The sequence below is a fragment of the Palaemon carinicauda genome, chromosome 5 (assembly GCF_036898095.1).
Source record: "Palaemon carinicauda isolate YSFRI2023 chromosome 5, ASM3689809v2, whole genome shotgun sequence".
In the NCBI taxonomy this organism is placed as follows: Eukaryota; Metazoa; Arthropoda; class Malacostraca; order Decapoda; family Palaemonidae; genus Palaemon; species Palaemon carinicauda.
The window spans coordinates 179,240,529-179,255,426 of NC_090729.1; the positions used below are offsets into that span (position 1 = coordinate 179,240,529).

Sequence of the window (14,898 nt, forward strand, 5' to 3'; positions counted from 1 at the left end):
TCCAGACTCTGCAGGGCTCCAGCTCCCTTTTCTTTCAACCACGTCGGCCTAAGTTATCGGCTACGACAACTGGGACAAGGTGTCCAATTGCAGTTTCCTCCTGTCAGGAACAGATGGCACGGGAGACTCCCCCGGGGGGGGCATAGTCCTAAAAGGAGTTCACGAACTCTAGGATTGCAGGTTTTTTCGCCGGGAGGATGCTTAAGGTTACTCATCCGAATGACAGCTTCCCGATGCCCATTCCCGCACAATCTCTGTGAGTAGCCAAGGATATCGCGCCTGCCGTCTCTGTCAGCGAATTCAGTGTCTCTGAACCTCTATGCCATAGCATCAGCAGAGTTGCCCGGTTGGGCAGAATGATCCATACCTTAGGCGAAGGTCTTCCTTAGGATCATCGACGGCTTCACCCCCGGCCCCCTCAGTCGATCCTTTCTTGTAAGGAAGGATCTGAGAGGGGACGTCCATAGTCGACCTCTCAGCCCTGATCAAGTTTGTCGAACAAACTTCGGCCAGCGTAGACCAGCAGAATCGATCAGACTGGTAACGAGGCGACAGGACTCCTTTAACCCTGGATCGGAAGGACGGGTACTTTCAGTTTCCATTCCATCCATCTTCCAGGGTGCTCGTCGAATTCAGCCTAAACTGCAAGTATTCCTGCTTATGATGCAGTGTGGCTATCCCGCCGTGGCATAGCAGGTTTGTTTCCCCAGAGAACTCTCCCTGCCTTCCTCTTGGCCGCTCAGGTGCAGACTTCCGCCTCCTCTGCTGTTTGGAGGGCTGGTCAACTCCGGTAGGCTCGGGTTTCGACCTGATTCAGCGCCGGGAAAAGCTTCCGAATGCTGACCATGAGTGTGGGCTCATGGTATTTTGCTTGGAGCCTTCTCTTCCTCTGCCTCAACATCTGGAGTATCTGGCCATGATATTGAGTCAACCGCCTTACCACGTTGGAAACCCCGCTTCTCGTCCGTCCAGCGAGGTTAAGCAACGTCGGTACTTGGATGGGTGACCACCTGGGGACGCCAGATTCTGTTACCACATCCTCCGAGCCTTCCTTTCGGTTCACCGTGGCAAGACTGAGGAGAGTCGCAGTACCTGTTCTCAGTCAAGCAGAGTTTTCAGCCCTACCTTGGAACGTTTCCTAGTTCTTCTTTCCTCATTGACCCGTTTATAGTCCGAACGGTCGCCTCAGGATAAGTTCCATGTGGGGCGATCCAAGTTCCGGTGGCTTCAGGCAATGTTTAACCGGACTCCCTGGCCCTATGGGACCAGCGGAACTATTAAACCTGCAATGGGTGTTGACCTATGGAGCCTCTTGATGGTAGTGGATATTCTCGTCCTTTCCCCACATTCTTGATGCGGTTCTCGGACTCGTCAAAGGAAAGGGGGGGGGGGGGCATGTTCCGGTCCAGGCCTATGGTCAAGACCTGAAGGATACCTCTCCATCATTCAGGCAGGCTTAAGGGCCTTAGTCTGGCCCCTCTTCAGATCCTACCGCTCCTGCCAAGTCGCCCCGTTGCGTGTCGACTTCATGCTAACCAGCAGGGGACGCATTTTCACACCTTCACATCTTGCAGTAGAGATATCGGGATGATTGAGATTCTCTCAATTCCACCATCGGCTCTCTCATTCCAGGCAGGGGAATGTCTCTCTCAGACTATCCGAGCAGAGCCTCATAGAGAGAGTGTACCTAGGGGTCTTTGACCTTGGGTAACCAGCAAGTGCTGGTCTGGGGGACCTGATCGCGACAGCTTGGAACCTCAAGCTTCCGCTAGTTTTCCCCCCAGTCTCAGACCCCGAGACTCTGGCAAGATGCATTCCGGTGATGGTGGGACAACTTCGACGCCTGCGTCTTCCCTCCTTTTTGTCTGCGGACAATGGGTCTCAACAAAACCAGGTTGTCTGTCAACCTTTCAATGGGAGAGCTCCACTGGGACTATGTGCAGAACGGTTTCTGGACCCTCTGCTTCCCCTGACGGAACTCCCGGGAGAGCTTCTCCCACGGCGCAGACTACTCAAGCAACCACACTGCGACATCTCTCCCGAACCGGGGCGTCGCTTCGGCTTCATGCCTGGAGACACTACGCTTCCTCCTCTAGAAGAGACAACCCGCTACAGTCGCGGTACGGAGGTCGCGTCATCTGCGATAGTCATCCACAGGGGTCTCCCAGGCAAAGTGAAGAGTCTAAGGTGGTTGGTGCCGTGGGAGATATACTTCTTCCCGTGAGGCCTCTTCTCCAGCAATAACGGTCTTATTGCCTTTCGGCGGGAGGAAACTCCTTTCCGCTCTTGGCAATGAAGCCTGTCGCTCAGCCTTTCCCTGACCTTCAGGCTTAAAGGAATAACTTTTTCCTGCCCGCTGGATCTATCCTCGCTCATGCGAAGCTACGATCGTCCCTGCCCTAGTCGGAGGAAGACCTCCAACTTGGAGCATGGCTCGGACTTTTAGTCCTTTAAGAGATCTTCTCAAGACCCTTTTACGACAGGCCTCGGATTGTATTCCGCCCTGGGTCTTCTGCTCACTCTGGCCACGGCCAGTGTGTGAGCAATCTTCTTGGTCTCTTACTACTCCCCCCCTTTCTAAGGAAGAGGGGAAGGCAACATTCAGGCTCGCTCCTGAGTTGTTGGCTAGACTCAGAATCTGAGGGTCCCGACCCTTCGGTCCGATTCATTCAAGATTTTGAGTCTCCATTCTGTGTCTGATGTCCCAAGACCTTCTCTTTCTTGCCAGTACAGGAATCGAGAGGTTAGCGCTGGGAACAGCTGCAGTTTGGCCTCAGTTGCAGCCGATTTGGGAACACAAGGAGGACATGGGGGGAGAGTCACCAGTATACCTCTTCAGCCCGGACTCAAGGACATTCATCTCGACCTGTCTTCAGACCCTCCCCCGTCACGTCGCCCTACAGCACGATGTTGGATACATCGCAACGTCCCTCGCCTTCGAGTAATACTACTCTGTGACGCAGGTGCTACAAGCTGGAGTCTGGAAGCGTCTGATGACCTTCGCAGCCCGCTTCCTGCAGGGCGTGACCCACAGGAGTCTCGATACGTTTTCTATCGCTCTGTGGTGGCTACACAACAGCTGGTCTAACCTCAGGCTCCTTTTTGGACAGGTAGCAGAAGGTTGAGGGCATTGTTATCAGGTTTTAGTCTGCATGAACGAAAGAAGTATGTCTGGCCCTTACTTCTTTCTTCATCATCCCCTCTACGGGGAAGCAGCATCCTGGTCTCTGCATAGCTGACCTCGAACCTCTGCAGGTAAACCATGCTTCCTTGTGTTCCGAGTATTGAGTCAATACTGTCGCGTCCCCCATACCCTGACGAGGTGGTATTGGGAACGTCTTAACCCAGAGTTCCTTCTGGAACTCCAGGTCAACTGCCTAAGACGGGTCACACTTCTTCCTTCACACACAAGCTTACGTAGGCCACATGGTTCCTTGCGGTGCAAGGAACTTGTGAGGTGCAGGGACTCCTTTTCTCGAGTGCGACTCACTCGGATTCTGAGTCCCCGGGTAAAGCCAAAGCCAGTATGGCTGGGGACTTTCCACCCTTCCTAAGGGATAAGTCACCCTTTGTAAATAGCGTGGTTTGTATTTCGGTTACGGAACAAATGACAAATTCGAAGATAATTTGTATTTTTCCTAACCATACAAACCTTAGCTATTTACACATATTTGCCCGCCAGCCCTGTCCCCCAAGACAAGTCCTACCTCTAAGTGAAAGTGAGTATTCACCTGTGTGTGAGGGGGAGGAGGGGTAGCTAGCTACCACTCCCCTACCCCCCCGCTAACTAGCGCGGGGGTAATACACCCTCGTTAAATTCTAATGGCTCGCCATTTCAGCTACGCTAAAAGTAATACCCTTTGTAAATAGCTAAGGTTTGTATGGTTAGGAAAAATACAAATTATCTTCGAATTTGTCATGTTCTTTTATTTTATTCAACAGGTTTAAGGTTGTTTCAAGATCCTTCTTGATAACAAATACTGTTTGCCCCTTTTTGATAGCTTGCAATGATTTTAGTTCTTCATTATAACTGTAAATATCTTGTACCCCTGATTGTACTTAGTATAAAGTGATAAAAGTTGTACTAGTTGGTAGCATCCTGTACATCACCTTTCAAGCCAATACTATCTCTAGGTTTGGGTGAATGATGTTGGTAAAGAATATTTATTAAGCTAAGTTTTAACATCTATTGATCAACCAACAAATCAAAAGTTTAATTTTTTGTCTACTTTTCTCTCAAAATTGGGTAATACCATAATTTTCAATATTAAACTTAGCCGGTGATCATATAAGCTGTCAGCTCTGCTGCCCGACAGAAAAACCTAAGAACAAAATACGCCAGCGATCGCTATACAGGTAGGGGGTGTTCATCAACAGCGCCATCTGTCGAGCAGGTACTCAAGTACTCCCAGTAAACACAGAACCAATTTTCTCTCTGTCGTGCCACTGGCAAGACCTACTAAATACGCTGTTGCTTTCTGGATTGATTTTCATGTTTTTTGGTGAAGTATTCATTTCTGGTTATTAGCTTTCACTGTGCAGAGGTTATCTTCAATACTTCCTTGCATTCTTTGATTGAATTTTGGATTATTTGTTGACGACTTGGATAGATTTTGAATACCCCCCTTTGACTAATTCAAGATGTCTGACCCTTCTCAAGTCCATAAATACAGGAAGTGTAGTGCTAGGGACTGTTCAAGGCGTCTTCCGAAGGCCTCTATCGATCCGCACACCATTTGTTCCAATTGTCGGTGTAAAGCCTGTCAATTGGAAGATCGATGTGAGGAATGCGTTGGGCTTTCGGAATTCGATTTTCAAGAATTCCTGAAATATTCACGTAGGCTAGAGAGAGATAGAGTCAGGAGGAGTTCGTCTCGCTCAGTTGATTTTTCCTCTCCCCATGCCCCACAACCTATTCCTTCCCCTGTAGTGGTTACTCCCGATCCCCCTTCTAGCTCTCATCAACCTTCGATGGCAGATATGATGCGTGCCATCCAGGCTCTGGGTGAGAGAGTCGAGTCATTGGCGAGTGACCGCAACCAACTCATGGCTGACGTCAGGGAGTTGAAGGGTAAGAGTGCAGTGGGAAGTGAAGTGAGTGTTAGTGCAGTGAAAAGTGTTAGTGTTGCGCATGAGGGTGCGTCTGTTCGTGCCTGTCGTCCTCCCAGTCCGGGACCTCTTGCAAGCTCCCAAGCCCAGGGGAGAAGCAATGTCGTACGACCAAAGGGTTCGACAGGCTTTAATCAGCGGACAGACGTTCCCTCCGTGGTTTCGGACGTATCTTTCCTAGATCGCCCCACCCACAAGAAGACGAGTGAGCCCGTTCATTCCTCGTCTGCGGAAGAGGTTTCACGCCAGAAACGATGGACCAAGGTCTCACGGCCTCTTAAACGCAAGGTCCCTTCCGCGCAAGTCCAACGGCCCAGGTGTAGCCACTGGGTCAGTTCGGACTCGCTGCAGTCTTCCGACGACTGCACACCTCCTAAGAGAGGCAAAGTGGTACCGCAACAGGCAGTAACTCCGTCCGTTGCCGCACCTACTGCTGTAGACCCTAAGTGGTCTTTGCTGCAGTCTATGCAGACTCAGTTAGCTTCTTTCATGCAGGAGTATCGTGCGGAGAAGGTTGACGCTGCACCCGTTAGCCTACAACCAACCACGGTTGTGCGCCCAGTAGACGCTGAGGCTACCTGCTCCCGCACTCCGGCTGTGAGAGTTCCACCACCCATGCGCAGTCAACCCTGCCAGACGCATGTTGACGTTCACCGACGCACGGAACCCTCCCTCCGTTGACGTTCGCGTGTTACCACAACAACAGGAGGGTGGAGTTAAGTTGCCGTGTTTTGACGCTGTGCGTCAACCTCCGCAACCCACTGTGGTTTCCGCTACTCGACCGCAGTCAGGAGTAGACGCCTTGCGTCACCACACAGCTATGGTTGTTGCCAGCTCACAGACTGACCAACAGTTCCATGACGTTGGGTCCAGTGCAGCCACGCATGCACCCGTGCTGCCGGACTCAGCCGACCAGCTTATACCTACTCCTTTGCCGCTTCCTCCTCAACATTCAGACGATGGACGCTCTGATGATGACGGCGCTGCACATCTTGACGACCAACACACGGACATCGATGAACCCAAGACCACGCCTCCCTCCTTAGACTTTAGGAAAGTGCTTGCGCTGTTCAAGGATTTATATCCTGATCAGTTTGTGTCTGCAGCACCACGCTCGCCTCCCTCTGAGTTCGCTTTAGGCATGCAGTCAGCAGCACCTGCCTTTACGAAGCTCGTCCTCGCTCGCTCGTCCAAGAGAGCTTTAAGAGTGCTGGGAGATTGGTTGCAGTCCAAAAAGCAACTTGGGAAGACAGCCTTCATGTTTCCCCCTGCCAAGCTTGCTTCCAGATCTAGCGTCTGGTATGCCACGGGAGAAGTTCTCGGCTTGGGAGTTCCTGCCTCTGCCCAGGGCGACTTCTCAAGTCTGGTAGACTCTCCCCGCAGGCTGGCCATGAGACGCTCCAAGATTTGTTGGACTCCTTCGGATATGGACCATCTAATGAAAGGAGTATTTCGAGCATTCGAAGTCTTTAACTTTTTGGACTGGTGTTTGGGAGCGTTGAGCAGGAAGACCTCCCCTTCTGACAAGGAAACTTCCATGCTCATTATGTCCTGCATGGACAAAGCCATTCGGGATGGTTCTAGTGAGCTTGCGGCTTCTTTCGTGTCCGGGGTCCTCAAGAAACGGGATCACCTTTGCTCCTCCTTGTCAGCTGGAGTCACCCCATGTCAAAAGTCGGAACTTATGTTTGCTCCTCTCTCGAAGTGCCTCTTCCCTGAGGAGTTGATCAAGGAGATTGCCGCCTCCTTGATCCAGAAAGACACTCATGACCTGGTTGCGTCATCCGCACGCAAAGCCACCCCTTTGCCTTCCGTGCCTAGACCCAGGATGGACACTCCAGCGTCAAGGTTCATTCCGCCCTTTCGTGGCAGAGCCTCCAGCAGAGGAGGTGCTCGTGCCGAAGGTCAACGTGGGAGCAAGAAGAAGGGTTCCAAGTCCTTTAGAGGCAGAGTCTGACTGCCACCTTCTTCAGACAGCAGTGGGAGCCAGGCTCAAGAACTACTGGCAGGCCTGGGAGAACAGGGGCGCAGACGCACAATCTGTGAAGTTACTCAGAGAGGGGTACAAGATTCCATTCTTGCGCAAGCCCCCTCTAGCAACAACTCCCATCGACCTCTCTCCCAGGTACAGAGAGGAGGACAAGAGACTAGCTTTGCAGCAAGAGGTGTCTCTCTTACTACAAAAGGGAGCGGTAGTCAAAGTCCGGGACCATCAATCCCCGGGCTTCTACAACCGTCTCTTCTTAGTCGTGAAGAAGACAGGAGGGTGGAGGCCGGTGCTAGACGTCAGTGCTCTGAATGTCTTTGTCACAAAGCAGACGTTCACTATGGAGACGACAAAGTCGGTTCTAGCATCGGTCAGGAAGGAAGACTGGATGGTCTCGTTAGACCTAAAGGACGCGTACTTTCACGTCCCCATCCACCCAGATTCCCGACCTTTTCTAAGGTTCGTTTTCGGGAAGGTTGTATACCAGTTTCAAGCCCTGTGCTTTGGCCTAAGCACGGCACCTCTTGTTTTTACGAAACTGATGAGGAATATTGCCAAATTCCTGCATTTAGCAGACATCAGAGCCTCCCTCTATTTGGACGACTGGCTTCTAAGAGCTTCGTCAAGTCGTCGCTGTCTGGAGAATCTAAAGTGGACTCTGGATCTGACCAAGGAATTGGGTCTCCTGGTCAATATGGAAAAGTCCCAACTCGTCCCATCCCAAACTATAGTGTACCTAGGAATGGAGATTCAGAGTCAAGCTTTTCGGGCTTTTCCGTTGGCCCCCAGAATCAGTCAAGCCCAAGAATGCATCCAGAACATGCTAAAGAAGGACCGATGTTCAGTCAGACAGTGGATGAGTCTGATAGGGACGCTTTCATCACTGGACCAGTTCATTGCGTTAGGGAGACTCCACCTCCGACCCCTTCAATTTCACCTAGCTGTTCACTGGAGAAAGGACAAGACGCTAGAAGCGGTCTCGATTCCTATTTCCGAGAAGATGAAGTCTTCACTGACTTGGTGGAAGGACAACATTCTCCTCAGGGAGGGTCTGCCACTGGCTGTTCAGACCCCCAACCACATTCTCTTCTCGGACGCATCGGACACGGGCTGGGGTGCGACATTAGACGGTCGGGAATGCTCGGGCACGTGGAATGCGGATCAAAGAACGTTGCATATCAACTGCAAGGAGCTACTGGCAGTTCATCTGGCCTTGAGAAGCTTCAAGTCCCTCCTTCTAGGCAAGGTGGTGGAGGTGAACTCCGACAACACCACAGCCTTGGCGTACATCTCCAAGCAAGGAGGGACTCATTCGATGACGTTGTACGAGATCGCAAGGGACCTCCTCACCTGGTCAAGAGATCTAAACCTATCGCTAGTAACGAGGTTCATTCAAGGCAGCTTGAATGTCATGGCAGACCGCCTCAGCCGGAAGGGTCAAATCATCCCAACAGAGTGGACCCTTCACAAGAATGTATGCAAGAGACTATGGGCCTTGTGGGGTCAGCCTACCATAGATCTGTTTGCAACCTCGATGACCAAGAGGCTCCCAATTTATTGCTCACCGATTCCGGACCCAGCAGCAGTTCACATAGATGCCTTTCTTCTGGATTGGTCCCATCTAGATCTTTATGCATTCCCCCCGTTCAAGATTGTCAACAGAGTACTGCAGAAGTTCGCCTCTCACGAAGGGACAAGGTTGACGTTGGTTGCTCCCCTCTGGCCCGCGAGAGAATGGTTCACCGAGGTACTGCAATGGCTAGCAAACGTTCCCAGGACACTTCCTCTAAGAGTGGACTTTCTGCGTCAGCCGCACGTAAAGAAGGTACACCCAAGCCTCCACGCTCTTCGTCTGACTGCCTTCAGACTATCGAAAGACTCTCGAGAGCTAGAGGCTTTTCGAAGGAGGCAGCCAGAGCGATTGCTAGAGCAAGGAGGACATCCACTCTTAAAGTCTACCAGTCGAAGTGGGAAGTCTTCCGAAGCTGGTGCAAGTCGGTATCAGTATCCTCAACCAGTACCTCTGTAACTCAGATAGCTGACTTCCTTTTATACCTAAGGAAGGAAAGATCTCTTTCAGCTCCCACGATCAAGGGTTACAGAAGCATGTTGGCAGCAGTCTTCCGTCACAGAGGCTTAGATCTTTCCAACAACAAAGATCTACAGGACCTCCTTAAGTCTTTTGAGACCTCGAAGGAGCGTCGGTTGGCCACACCAGGTTGGAACTTAGACGTGGTACCAAGATTCCTTATGTCAGAAAGGTTCGAACCACTTCAATCAGCCTCTTTTAAAGATCTCACTTTGAAGACCCTTTTCCTCGTCTGCTTAGCAACAGCTAAAAGAGTCAGTGAGATACACGCCTTCAGCAGGAACATTGGATTTTCATCTGAAACGGCTACATGTTCCTTACAGCTTGGTTTTTAGCCAAAAACGAACTTCCTTCTCGTCCTTGGCCCAAATCGTTCGATATTCCAAGCCTTTTTAATTAGGTTGGAAATGAACAAGAAAGAGTCCTATGCCCTGTAAGAGCTCTTAAGTACTATTTGAGACGTACTAAACCATTACGAGGACAGTCAGAAGCTTTATGGTGCGCTATTAAGAAACCTTCTTTACCTATGTCGAAGAATGCAGTTTCTTATTATATCAGACTTTTGATTCGAGAAGCTCATTCCCATCTGAATGAGGAGGACCATGCTTTGCTGAAGGTAAGAACACATGAAGTTAGAGCTGTCGCAACTTCAGTAGCCTTCAAACAAAACAGATCTCTGCAGAGTGTAATGGATGCAACCTATTGGAGAAGCAAGTCAGTGTTCGCATCATTTTACCTTAAAGATGTCCAGTCTCTTTACGAGAACTGCTACACCCTGGGACCATTCGTAGCAGCGAGTGCAGTAGTGGGTGAGGGCTCAACCACTACATTCCCATAATCCCATAACCTTTTTAATCTTTCTCTTGAAATGTTTTTTATTGTTGTTTTTTGGGTTGTCCGGAAGGCTAAGAAGCCTTTCGCATCCTGGTTGATTTGGCGGGTGGTCAAATTCTTTTCTTGAGAAGCGCCTAGATTAGAGGTTTTGATGAGGTCCTTTAGTATGGGTTGCAACCCTTCATACTTCAGCTCCTAGGAGTCGCTCAGCATCCTATGAGGATCGCGAGGCTCAGTAAGGAAGACGTACTTAAAAAGGCAGAGTAATTGTTCAAGTCGACTTCCTTACCAGGTACTTATTGATTTTATGTTTGTTATTTTGAATAACTGCTAAAATGAAATACAAAGTACTTAGCTCTTAAATGTAAACATATAATGCTGGTCTCTACCCACCCCCCTGGGTGTGAATCAGCTTATATGATCACCGGCTAAGTTTAATATTGAAAAATGTTATTTTCATTAGTAAAATAAATTTTTGAATATACTTACCCGGTGATCATATATTAAAGGACCCTCCCTTCCTCCCCAATAGAGACCCAGTGGACCGAGGAGAAAATTGGTTCTGTGTTTACTGGGAGTACTTGAGTACCTGCTCGACAGATGGCGCTGTTGATGAACACCCCCTACCTGTATAGCGATCGCTGGCGTATTTTGTCCTTAGGTTTTTCTGTCGGGCAGCAGAGCTGACAGCTTATATGATCACCGGGTAAGTATATTCAAAAATTTATTTTACTAATGAAAATAACATTTTTCAGAGAATGTTATTAATCATTTCAGTACATAAACATTTTATAAGATGCAAAAGCTAAACATAAAAATTTCTTTTGTACTTTCTTTGTATTTTTAAAAGGTTTTAATTTCTTGACCTATTCCTAGCAGGTTATTTTATTCCTGCTTTTCTGTAAACGCTGTCCCTTCTAAAGTTGTTTGCCTACTGCACTTGTAATGTTTAAATATTTAGAGCTTTAGTAGAAGCAGGCTGTAGAACAAGTAAAATTGCTATCTTGGTTTAATATTTTGTTATAAGTTTTATTATCTTCATTTTCATGCTCATGGATATTTCAGAGAACATAGTTATCCTGAAGTAAGCACAACGATCCTGATTCCAAATATGTATTCCCACTTTGGCATGGAGAAAGTAGCTTTTGACGAGTATGATGATGATGCATCTTTGGAGTATTCTGAACGAGAAACTTACGAGCATTTCAGGTGAGTTCCAATCTTTGTAACCAGTAATATTTAATATTAATTACATCACCAATTCATACCATATATTATTAGTGCTAATTACAGGGTGTTTTATTACAATATATTGATGTGAAAGTAATTTATTGTACTTACACTTTCAAAGTAATTCACAGAAGCTAAACTAATGTACGTTGCATGTTCGTTAACCAATTATGTTTTCAGAGATTACTTTAGAAAGTTTATAGGTATGTGTCATTTTAAGAGCATTATATATGAAGTGTATTCCACTCAAATTTTTCCCATTTAAAAATACAATAATCCCCATTTTATCAAACTATTCACAGAGAATTCTATGAAGATACTTTACCAGAGTTCAAAAAATGTGGAAGTGTAATGCAATTCAAAGTATGTTGCAATGCTAGTAGTCACCTTCGCGGGAACTTGTACGTACAGTATTCAAATGAAACGGAAGCTCTGAAGGCTCGCAGTGCTTTTAACGGTCGCTGGTATGCAGGCCGCCAGCTCAATTGTATATTTGTTGATATTCCAAAATGGAGAGCAGCATTGTGCAGTGAGTATCATTTGGTTTTATAGATTTATTCACATAGTATGAAATTAGTTCTTCCTCTTTGATTATAGATACATTTGTCATGATTGGTCTTATAGAGATACGTGTCTTTTAATGTTAAAATACAGTAGGTCCTCAACCTAAAAACGTTAAGAGACATAAACCCAAACCCAACTGAAATCTTAAATCTCAGATATTTTATCTTAAAGTTCATAATGAAATACATGTACTGTAATAATACAATATTATTTAATTCAATGCAGTAAGTACATCAACATTTGTATTATGAAACAGGATTATTTGTTGCCTTTTGCAGCTGAAAATAATAGGCATGTGAGTTAGTTGAAGCTTACTCTAGGCCAAAATGTAACAAAATTTGACTTACACGCAGCTTTTTGGAACTCATTAAGTTTGTAAGTTGCGGACTTTCTGTAGAAGCATTTCACACACAGTAATTGTAGGAAAAAATATAAAATAGCCTTAATTTAGGGTTAATTGCATTCCTAATTTTCCAGAACTGTTTCAACGAAATAGGAAAGGCTGTCCCAAGGGGGGACAGTGTAACTTTCTCCATGCATTTTATAACCCAGGCAATGGGTTTTGGAGAGCAGACATGGATCTCCCATTACAAGGTCCTGTTCAGCATACCTATACATCACCAATGAGGTTAGTGCTAAAACTTTTATGATTTTGCTACTAGAAATGTATACCAATGGTATTCTTATAAAAATAATCTTTTCATGCTGATAATGCCTTTTTATTTTATTTTGAAATCAGTAAATATCTGGGTAATGGCTAGTAATATTCCATATTTTTTTAATAGTACTTTCTATAACAAGTAGCAATATCCAGTAGGTTTCATTAGTTATTTGTAGTGCTGAGCCATCTGCTTACTTATTTACTTTACTGATCCAATATTCAGTCTTAGACTGCTTTTATGAGGAATTATTACATCTCATGATTTTTCAACTTGTGGATGGATTTTAGTTTTAATTCTATAGGATAACAAATGAATATCAGATTTATCCAGAAAGAGTTTTAATATTGATTTATTTGTGCAATATTTATGCAGCATATTTTTAAATTACAGCTATGGTATTTGTATTGCACAGAAGTTTATTTTTAACCATTGAAAATTTTGAATTAATTTATGTATTTCTATTTTTTTTTTTTCAAACTTTCAGAAATATTCTCATGGCTGTACATTTTGTATTCAAGCCAAATGCATTTTATTTCTTCCCTTGATAAAAACTCTCATATCTTTTATTTTAGCCAGTATGTATTCAATTTCTGACATTAAGTACGAAAGTCAAATGCAATTTTTGTTCATAGCTGAATATGCTTTTTGGAGAATAGTGAATTAATTCTTTTAGTACCAGAGAATGAATCTGTTTGTGCCAGTTGTGATATTGCAGATTTTGTGTTGAACTGACCTTAACCTCCCACCATTATCCCTACATTAAGGGCTCGGTCGCTTGATTCATCCTCTCCAATGTCTTCTATCAAAGGCATCCTCTTCCACCAAACTTCTCTCCATATCATCCTTTACCGTATCTCTCCACCTAATTCTCTGCCTCACTCTCAATCTTCCTCCACCCCAATATGTTCCTCCCAAGTCTTCCTCACTCCCTCCCCACCATCCACCCTCAGCACATGCCCACGCCACCTGAGTCGTGACACACTTATCACCTCTGTAATCTTTAATACACCTGCCATTCTTTTTATTTCATCATTTTCAGAACATAAATACTGCCATGAATTAAAGTTGTATTTTTTATCCAGCTTTAGTCAGTAAATTATTGAATTTTACAGCTTGTTACTATTATATTTAGATATGTGGAGATAAAGGATTTATAAAAAAAAAAACATTTTTAAGCTTCTATCCTTATACTTTGCATACAAAATGTGTTTGCTGTTAGTACACAATCTTTGACATAAAACATCAAAGATTTTAATTGCATATTTTTCTATTATTCCTAAAGATATTTTTATACAGTTTTTAACAATTATATAATTTTAAATCTCAGATTACATGAAAGACGAAAAGAAAAAGGCAGCTGGAACAGGAAACAATCATATCAATCAAGATCTAGATCAAGAACAAGAAGCATACGAAGTAATTCCCGAAGGTCTAGATCTAGAAGTAGGGATAGTTCCAGAAGATTGGATTCACATAAGTTTAAGAGAAAGAATCCAGAAAAAGAAGACAATCATCGGTCTAGATCTCCTTACCGAAGGTCAAGGAGCACCTCCAGGTCCCCATCGAGGTCTCCAGATGAAAGTGAAAAAGACAGACTTAAATATAGGTCAGAGCATATGTCAAGGAAAAAGACTAGATCTAGAAGGTTATCAAAGTCTCCTAAGCAGTACAGAAATAAAACTGGGCTACGTGAAACATCTAAACGGTCAAGAGGGCGAAGTAAATCAAGGTCACCTAAGAAGAGAAGCAAATCAAAGACGCCTACAAGGAGTGAGTCGAGGACACCATACAGAAGTAATAAAGCTAATGGTTCTAAGTGAGTAAAGGCTTTTAAAATCTTCCTTGACTAAAAACGAAAGCCAGTACAGTGATAATATGTTTTAGTCAAGACCTATTTAGTGATAGTTATATTTTTCTAAAATAAAAGTTGTACCGGTAGTAGTTTCCTTATTTTACACCTATTTCTTAATGTAAAATTTTATACATCCTGTATTTTTTAATTTAATTATTCTCTAATCCTAGAACAATTTTCTGTATACTTTAAAATAAACAAAGCATTTCTGTTACCTTGAAGATACACTAGACTGTGAAGCATTTTAAAGAACAACAAAATAGAGAAACGTTGCAGCATGGATGAAAGATATATCCAGCCTACTGGTGAATGAAAATATTCCACCACACCAGTGGAGAGAGAAATACAGTACTTGCAATGTGAATATATGGCTTCTATTGCTTTACACAGAAATATGGACACTGGCAAGTAAAATGGGAGAGATTTTTTGTAAGGTATGGTTTTAAAATATCAACCCTTTGAATCCAATAAGACATTGTATGTCAAATAGGCTACCTTAGCTCTATTCAGTCCCATATGGCATTTTCAGCGTCTTATTTTTCATGTTCTTTTGTTATCTACACATACAAGA

The 14,898-nt window shown here is 45.2% G+C and overlaps 1 protein-coding gene across 1 annotated transcript in view; it reads left to right on the plus strand.

Moving 5' to 3' along the window:
* The window catches only part of LOC137640685 (U2 small nuclear ribonucleoprotein auxiliary factor 35 kDa subunit-related protein 2-like), a 37,155-nt gene extending 22,697 nt beyond the window's left edge, over positions 1–14,458 (plus strand). The window contains exons 7-10 of the mRNA XM_068373181.1: positions 11,085–11,228; positions 11,552–11,778; positions 12,291–12,441; positions 13,803–14,458. Of these exons, the coding sequence (XP_068229282.1) occupies positions 11,085–11,228; positions 11,552–11,778; positions 12,291–12,441; positions 13,803–14,295 (1,015 nt within the window). The 3' untranslated portion in view covers positions 14,296–14,458. The remainder of the gene's footprint in view (positions 1–11,084; positions 11,229–11,551; positions 11,779–12,290; positions 12,442–13,802) is intronic.
* The last annotated feature ends 440 nt before the right edge of the window (positions 14,459–14,898 follow it).